The 9689-nt window shown below is 40.4% G+C and overlaps 1 protein-coding gene across 1 annotated transcript; it reads right to left on the bottom strand.

Annotated features, from left to right (window-relative positions):
• Positions 1-5766: 5766 nt before the first annotated feature.
• LOC124707231 (cytosolic sulfotransferase 16-like) lies at positions 5767-6735 on the bottom strand. The gene has a single exon (XM_047238897.1). It carries the CDS (start codon positions 6733-6735, stop codon positions 5767-5769), a length of 969 nt encoding a protein of 322 aa, XP_047094853.1.
• Positions 6736-9689: the final 2954 nt, after the last annotated feature.

The raw sequence follows: 9689 nt of genomic DNA, 5'->3' as shown, positions 1-9689 counted from the left end.
TTTCTTTCTTGGATCACCACATTGGTTTTCAGAGAGTAGAAGTATATGATACCTTGATCAGAGTATCTCACATAATGATGATACGCTGAGAAAAAAATCATATCGCAGGCATATATACCTGTTAGACTATTCATATTACTTGTAATCCACATTAGGGCTAGGGTTAGCCATTCGGTTTGTACCCCCATATAAACACTTGTACGGTTACCCCGAATCATTATCGATTATTGTTTTTTCAATCTATTATGGTATCCGACTATCGATCCTAGGGTATGGCAGCCCCTCCAACCCCGTCACCGCTGCTGCCCGGTAAATTCGAGAGGAAGGCAGCCCTCGCCACCCCCAATCTCGCTGCTGCGGCCCCCCTCCTCCTCTACCCTCTCTATAGCTCTACCAATACAGTACATATTTTATTTTACAAAATAATAAGTATGGCTATATTTGTGAGGCTGGCAGTTTTCCACGAATTAGGCTTCAGATACTTGAATTCTCTGAAAATTATCTAGCACGCAGCTTTATGAAATGCTATGCATTTTCAAGGTTACTTTTATGAATGCTCAGTTGTTGATTATTTATAATCACTCCACTAATTACGCTCTTCTAAGATATATGGGGTGACGGGATGCGTGGTTGCCGGCACCGGTTAACTAAGGTTGTGACGTAAGAGTTTGCTTTGCTCCAGAGATTTTTTTTCAGATAATACTCCTTTTGGCATCCATAGAATTAGAGTTATTGGGTGCTTATCTATTAAGTATGTACCCATTTTGTATCTGGTTCGTACAGTTATTGAGGTCAGATAATACTCCTTTTGGCATATATATGACGTGCAAGTGCATTAGTCATTTCATTGGCTCAAACGTAAACTGCTATATTTTTGCATTAGACTACTCGCAATGGGAGTATCATAGCTAGTATCATGCATCACATGCATGCAAAAAGCTGATGTGTCACATTAATAAATGAAGAAAGAGATGATAGTAGTATCATAGGTAGATAATGTATCATAGCACGTAGAACTAGAAAAATTAATGTCAAATCAATCTTGTACACACTTTTGCATTGAGATTCTACAAATCACTAAATATAATTAACTTATGATACTACTATATGATACTATGCATTGTGAAGATAGTATCACACACTAATATCATATGCATGGGAGGAGGCGTTTTGGCTCATAGGAGCAAATGCTCCCATTATACAAAATAATTAAAAAATAATTTTAAAAATGGCAAAAAATTCTAACATAAATTTTTTGGTGTACATCATGACATTCTATGTTAGTGCACAAGTTTTCGTGGAGAAACAACATTTTATGTGGCGTGTACAAAAAAGACAAAAAAATGTCCTGTACGTAGTCATATTATAGCATCAAAATTTGTCTTTTTTACAGGGGCCACAATTTTTTTTAGTTTTTTTTGAAAACTTGTGTACCAACATAAAATGTGTAGATGTACATGTAAAATTTTATTTTAGAATTTTTTGACACTTCGAAATGTTGATTCACATAATGGGAGCAAATGCTCCTATGAGCCAAAGTGAATATCCCCATATGCATGATACTACTATATGATAGTCCCCATTGTGACTAGTCTTATATGTAGTCTTTAATAAACACGACATCTGATTGGATAAATCTAACTGGTGGCAAAACCCACATGGCAGGTTAATTGGTTTTGGACACTACTTTGACTACTATATACTCCCTCCGATTGAATACGGCGCCTTTGTTTTTTACGTGTTTTTTGTTTAACTAAGAATTAATTTAAATATATAAAGATTGTTTGTATGAAATCAACATCATTAGAAAGTGCTTTTCAATACGAATCCAACAATACTAATTATATATAATATAATCAAGATTTTGTTGCTCAATTTTTATGGTCAAAGTTTGTTTTGAAATACGCGTACGCCTTATTCCTCAGGATGGAGGTAGTAAATAGGATGGTAGACAGTTTTCTGAAAATTCACTCTAACGCGAGCTCTTATGGTTTCAGGGACTTCAATCCTAGGCATAATTATTAGTATGTTTGAGAAATTAATACAGCTGGGATTACGCACAGCGGCAGCGGTGAAGGCATATTCAGTAGTTCCTTCCTTGTTGTAAATATTGGAAGATTTTCAAACAGAAGTATGTGATCATCAGTACGAATGGTAATTTTTTAAAATTCTAACATGGTGCATGTTTCTTTGACCATTTGCCTATAGATTTTACTTACCAATGTAGTATAGATCTTTGTTTGCAAAGGAAGTATTCTCTGTAGAGCTACTCGAGTATTCCACAGAAAAATTGTAGCCCTTACCATTCTTTCCATGGATGGTGATCCATGCCATATCTCACTAAAAGGATTATGTTGTGATTGAAGCTGGGTTTTTTATATAGTTCCCTGATTTATATATAGAAATTCCACATCATAATGTCGAGTCATCATCTATATAGATTGATGGAATGGTCAATTCTTTATAACTAGGGAGTACTATCAATACATTCTTGTATACTTATTTACAGTTCTCATTTTAGTTGTCACTAAATCTATCATAGGTGTATGTTTGTCTTTCCAAGGGAAAATGATAATTAATATAGGAGTGCCTCTTCCGTTCAGAAGTTTCATGTCTCCACCTACCTGTCTAGGCGACAGAATGTGGCCACACATGTTGCCCTCAGGCTCAGTATGTACAATCTTAAGAACCAACATTCATCAACCTAAGAGTACGTAATACATAGTACCCGGAAACCCCTGCTACTTCCACCAAGACATACCAATCTTATATACATACGAAGAAAAAATATGTGAATGGTCAAGTTGCATATTTTCTTCTGGAACAAACTGGAACCCATCGAGAAACTTCTGAGATTTCAATGGTTTGTCCTGCATTCTGCATTTCTTTGCTCACATTGGGGCAAAAACTTGACTAGGTATCTATTGAGTTCCATGCTAGATGACTAACTTGTGTATCTTCGTCTCTTTGAAGAGAGTCCAGTGTCAAAACAAAATGCTAAAGGTTGAAGGTGAAGTTGTGATTATTTTTTTACCTTGTTTCACTTGTGATTTCCTTTTGACTTTTATGCAGAAAGAGTGCCACCGAAGGTGAAGGGCTTTCAGAGGGACATGTTCGACATGTTCAATGATATTATCTATTCTCTCGAGGGTTACCTAACCAATTTTTTGGAAGATTTTCTCAAGGTATTGTACGATCGTGCACTTCAGATCATCTGATATAGCAGTATTATCTTGAGCAAGTGCATAATATCCACTGAACATTAAATGTCACTATCTTTTAATAGTGACATATGTGACATGCTGATATAGTAATATAATATCTGGTTAACCTATCATTATGTACTGAATTTATTTGAAATCTTTTATCATATTGTGCAAGAATTTGAAACCTAGAATGCATTTGGTATGCACCTTTGTTGTGACACACCCTTCTTTAATGGGAAATGAAAATATACTGGAATATTAGATGAATTCCAGTGAGCTATATCTGTTATTTCATCATGGTGCAAGTTACTCCTGCCACCGGTACCTATTAGGCAAACTAACACTGGCCACAACTTATACAGCACACATGCGTGCTCATCTCTCATGCCTCATTAAGCCCTACGTTCAGCTTGACGCCTAATCCGCAGTAATAGCACCAAACACATGGCCTTTTGTGATATGTTTTAGTTTATATAATTATTTATACTTCAGCCAGCAGATAGTACTACCTCCATTTCAAAGCTTAAGGTTTATATTATTTTTTAAAAATATTATATAAATTTAACTAAGTTTTTATCAAATATTATTAACATGCAAAATACAAAATTAATATTATTAAATAGATAATAAAATATATTTTCGTATGGTATCTACAAAATATTATATTTTTTGATAGATTATTCTAAAATTTTAATCAAATTTTTACTTAGTTTAATTTTTTTTAAAAATATAAGCCTTAAGCTTTAGGATGGAGGTAGATGCTATATGGATCACAAATTTTAAAATGCATGGTAGGTAGCGTTCCATTTGAGCTGTTTCTGTTATTGCAGTGTCTACAATAAACAAGATGACATATCCATGGTATTTTGCAGACCTTAGCTCTATCATTTTTATGTTCCATTTTCAAAAAAAAAAAAGCAATTTTTCATCCACTAGCCAGAGCACAAGCGTGGCGTGCCGCCGAGTCTTAACATGAGAACGAAGGTGTTTTATTGATGGGAAAATATATACAGAGGCACCGCACAACCATCGTTTCCGTGCGGCGCGTCATGAGGAAATTGCATCGCTCCCTATAGAGACCGCTCCACCCACGTCACCTTATCTTTTCACGGCTTCTCTCATCCACATAATTCTCTCCCTCAGTTTACACACGGAGAGAGCCAGAGCTCCGGAGCAGAGAGGTGCCGGACCACCGCATCAGAGGGCTGCCACGGAGAGGCGTCGAGCGCCGCCTCAGGAGCGCAGGAGGGGGCGCCTCGTAGGGGCTCTGCCAATTCGCCGCCGACGAGAGGCGCGTGGACAAGGCTCACCGTGGTGAGGGCTTCATCAGGCTGCCGCTGACGAGCGAGAGGAGGTGGCGCGTCGAGGTGAAGGCTCCGCCGCCACCGACGAGCTTGAGGATGAGCTGCGAGCTCTACGGAGGGAGGGCTCCGCCAAGCCGTCGTAGACGGGCGCGAGCCAAGCCACCGCTGACAAGCCCGATAAGGAAGCGGACGAGCACGCGCGCAGCGGCGAGGAGAGCACCTACGACTAGCTAGCACGCCATCAAGTTCGCCACAGAGTGCGCATCAAAGGAGGCCGATGTGCTGCCGTCGCTGCTGTTTCCCCTCTCCGGTTCTCCCCCTGAATTTCAATTTGTTTTGCTGTTCATTTATGAATTGTGCATTGTGAAATTGGAAACTAGAAGCTACTATGAACACAGTTAGGTAATTTAATCTGGTTGTTGTTTGTTGTGAAACTGATAATCATGACAAAATAATCTGATAGCTGGGACTGCTAGCTATCTTTTTGCTAGAAATAATATGTTAATTATGAACAATTAATCTGGCAGCTGCTATATATATAACCTGGGGACGACTGCATATTAACCTGCTCTAATATCTTGTATGAGAAATCTATGATGATGCTCTGGAATAGTATGGTAATCACACTAGTTTAATCTGGTAATCACTCTATGTAATCAGTGACTAAGTTCTGCATGCATAACCTAGCGCCCATGATCTTTTTTTATCTTGGTAGCTAAGTAGTCTATAATCTGTTAATCATGTGATGATAATATGGTAATTAATAACAGGAAAAAAATGTTATCGAAACATATTGATATGAGATTTAGTTTCGAAGATCTCGATGCGATGAAGCCAAGGGTGAAAGCGGATCATCTGTCGAGTGAATGGTTTGAAAGATAAAACTTTTCTAAATTCGAATTTCAGAGAAACCTTTTTACTGACACATATGTACGTTCACCGTGCACCATAAGAGAAAGGTAAGGAGAACTGCATGCAAACAGCCGCCGCACAGGTAGGCTCCCGTGCGGCGCCGCCGGGTAGTCAAGCCGGATTTACCCCAGACAAGGCAATGCCATACACTGCTAATTTTTTGCGCGGTGATCGATCGATGGCGCAATACCGTTCCTCGAATCCTGCATCTGATCGTACGTACGTGATTGCTTCTTCTGAGCATTAACGAGAACGTAGTAACATGCTTGCTTCTTCTCAGCATCGATCGCCCACTAGTTCTCGATCGTATATCTATACGTACTCCCTGCCGGCCGGCCGGTGGCTCACGTGGATTCGGTGGCGGCGAACGTGAACCCCGATCCTCGCAGCGCATCCTCCGCGATCTTGTCCAGACGCTCCGCCATCGCCGGCGTCAAGTAGTTGCTCCAGTCTCCCGCGACCCCCTTCCGGAAGAAAGTTTCATTCCTGAAGGTTCTCTGAGAACCACTCTTGTTCCCCTCCATGTTCTTCAGGGCATCCATGCTGCATATCTCCACGATGTCCTGCACGACCCCCGCTGCCTCTTCCTCGCCGGAGAAGCCGCACCCCATGAACTCCGCCAGCTTCCTCACGTTGCCCGCGGGGTCACGCAGCATGTCTTCGTACCTCAGGAATAGCACCTCCTCCGGCCGCCTCCGGCTCGCCTCCCAGTAGCCCGCGACGTGATGCCACTGCGGCCCGTAGAAGGCCCGGCCGTCGCAGAAGAACTCGAACGCCTCCTCGATCGTGTAGGCTTCATCCGCGAGCTTCTTCTTTGTGAAGAACCACATGGACACCAGCGCGTCCTTGGGGTCCCTGCAGATGTACACGATCCGGCCACCGGACCCGCCGTCCACCGACGTGACGCGCGCCGGTAGGAGGGTGTAGGGAATGTGCGTAGCCAGCACTCGCGGCGAAGGGAGCGCCTCGAGCACGTCGCCGTGGTCATCCCACTCCAAAAACTTGACGCAGTCATGGGGGTTGCAACGACGGAGCGGGTGGTCAGCATGGCGTGGCGGGTGCTTCACGCGGTTGAGGGTGGCGAAGGCCAGGGCCTTGAGCCAGGTGGTGCCGGACTTGGGGAAGCTGGCCAGGAGGACGTCGGACGGCCTCGGATTGAACCGCGTGTGTGCGGCGGCTACGCCAGGGAGAGTCGACTCGGGTATCCAGAAGCCACCGTACTGCCTGAGCAGGAACGGCGGGCACCGTGTCTCGAGCGGGAGCGAGGAGATCACGATCTCGGCCATGCCGTCGTCGTGAGGAGACGCGGCCATTGATAGGTGTGTTTTCGGTGCATTGCTGCTTCTGTCGATCTGCCCGTATTTGTAGATTACATGCATCATTATCATTCTCTAGAGATAGCTCTCCACGCTTGCTTCCCGCGTGGATTGGAGCTGCTTTAGTTTATTTCAGACAAGTTGTTAATCAAGTACAGTAGTACTAGTAGGATGATACCATACCGTTGACTGATTGATATCGATCTACTCGTGTTGTTTTGCGATCGAGCACCTTCATGTACATCATGTATGACGTAGCGGTGTATCTTCATTAGTTAGGATGTCGATCTCGATTTGTCATTGCTTTTTTCCATGTCGAGTTTGCGAGTAATTGTTTCTTTGATAAAGGATGTTTTATTATTTAAATTTAGGCTTTACACCCTGCTTCTGCAAAACACAGCTGTACACAATCCAAAAAAAAAACCCGATACAATTAATGATCATCATGATGCTGCATCGATGCCTAAGAGGATATTGGTCCAATCCCGAGATTAAGTTGTCACCCATGTTAGAATAAAATCGCTTGTCATGTCGTCAAACCATGTAGATACCTCCATAAACATGCCACAATTTTCCATACACTGAACAGACGACCATGAACGGCGCAAAATACTACACCGGTAGATGATCGGCATAAGTGAATAATTTTTTGCATTAAAAATAACATCATTTATACATATCCAAAGCGACCAAATGACGGCAAGTGTTGTCACCCTAATAATTAAGTACTTTAAACATCTGATCCACCCCATTAAGCCAATTAACGAAAATGTTGGCAACACTTGGTGGTGGATATGAGGTAGAATCTATTCGGATGATTGATCATATAGACCTTGCGAAATGGCATTGAAAGAGTAGATGGTCTACTGTCTTATCATCAAGACAGAATACGCATCGCGTACTTCCTTGCCAATTACATTTAATAAGATGGGTTTTGCTAATTCTCAGTTAGTTAAGTGCTCAGTTAACTGCAAATCCATTATCGCGTGGTACACGTGATAAACTATTCAAACCAACAACAAAAAACTGCAAATCCGTTAGATCTTAGGCTAATTAGTGTTTTTTTTGCGATAATTAGGCTAATTAGTGTTGTTATGTGTTTGGTGTTGTTTTCTTCAAGCTAGTGGGCCAGTTTGATGTCGTTTGACTGTAAACAAAATCCCGTCAGAAAGTTTGACATCGTTTGCACCATCTGCTGGGCCAAGAATTGGTAACTACATGCCTCTGATAGTCTGATAGTGTTAACCAACATGCAAGCGAACATTAGTGGAGACAGGCCTTCAGTCCCTGGTTTTCCAACCGAGACCTAAAGAGCGGACTAAAGGTTGTTTAGTTTCGGGCGGCTTAAAATCTGGGACCAAAGCTACTCCGCGTGGCTGCGATACATCGTTTGGCAGGAGGGCTTTTAAGTCCCGGGTTGTAAGCCCAACCGAAACTAATGATTATTTTCTGAAATGTTTTTCTTTTTTAGAATTTTATTTCTTTAATTTATTTTTTCTAATTGTTTAACTCATTACTCTCTCATTTGGATCATTTTAACACTAATTACACTAACTTTGATACTCTCTCACTTGAACCATTTTAAACACTAATTACACTTCATCTAGTCAAATTGTAGACTTGGTCACATCCCGGGTCGGTCACCCATCCTCACACTTATAGCTGGGCATGGGCAGCCCGGCCCGGACGGCCCGACCCGACCCGGCCCAAAAATCCCGGGCCGGGCTTGCATGTCGGGCCGGGTTCGGGCCTGAATTTGAAGCTCGAAGATTGGGTCGGGCCGGGTTCGGGCTTGAAGAAAACAGGATTTTAGCCTAGTTCGGGCCGGGCTTGTCGGGCCGGGCCGGGCTTTTGTCACTTTGGGCCGGGTTCGAGCCTGATTTGCAAGCCTGAATGTTGGGCCGGGCCGGGCTCGGGACTGGGAAATTAGGTTCAGGCTTTTTCGGGCTTGGCCCGAAACCCGGCCCAGCCCGAAGAATGCCCAGGTGTACTCACACTACTCCACCCTCAGCACGCTTAACTCCTCAGTTCTTTCCTGTGCTCCCGCGAGTGTGATTCTATCTTGTTGTAAATACTACCATATCGATCATATTAACTCTTATACCATTGTGTCACACTTTTGAATGTTTTGAAACCGAAAAAAAATTATTTAAGCAAACAATAATGAATAATATCATAATGAATTCTAATGAAAATAAAATAAGCAATAAACCTATTTATTATTATTATTAACAAATAATAAATGCATTATTCATATAATATGGCATAATTAATAACTTTAAATCTGTAAATGGCAATTGGACAAATAATATATCCATTATTTTTAGAAAAATGTGAAGAATTTGAATATTAAATAATTTAACTTTCATTCATATTTTATTATTATTGTCAAATAATATATGCATTACTCATATAATATGGCATAATTAATAACTTTAAATTTGTAAATCGCAATTGGACAAATAATATATCCATTACTATTAGAAAAATGTGAAGAATTTTAATATGAAATAATTTAACTTTCGTTCATATTTTATTATTATTATCAAATAATAAATGCATTATTCATAATATGGCATAATTACTAACTTTAAATCTGTAAATCGCAATTTGACAAACAATATATCCATTATTATTAGAAAAATGTGAAGAATTTGAATATGAAATAATTTAACTTTCATTCATATTTTATTATTATTATCAAATAATAAATGCACTATTCATATAATATGGCATAATTAATATCTTTAAATCTGTAAATCACAATTGGAAAAATAATATATCTATTATTATTAGAAAAATGTGAAGAATTTGAATATGAAATAAGTTAACTTTCATTCATATTTTATTATTATTATTATTATCAAATAACAAATGCATTATTCATATAATATGGCATAATTAATAACTTTAAATCTATAAATCACAATTGGACAAATAATATATCCATT

This window comes from Lolium rigidum, chromosome 4 (genome assembly GCF_022539505.1).
Source record: "Lolium rigidum isolate FL_2022 chromosome 4, APGP_CSIRO_Lrig_0.1, whole genome shotgun sequence".
Taxonomy (NCBI): domain Eukaryota; kingdom Viridiplantae; phylum Streptophyta; class Magnoliopsida; order Poales; family Poaceae; genus Lolium; species Lolium rigidum.
The sequence above is the reverse complement of the archived record's forward strand: the minus strand, read 5'-3'. Positions and strand labels throughout refer to the sequence as shown.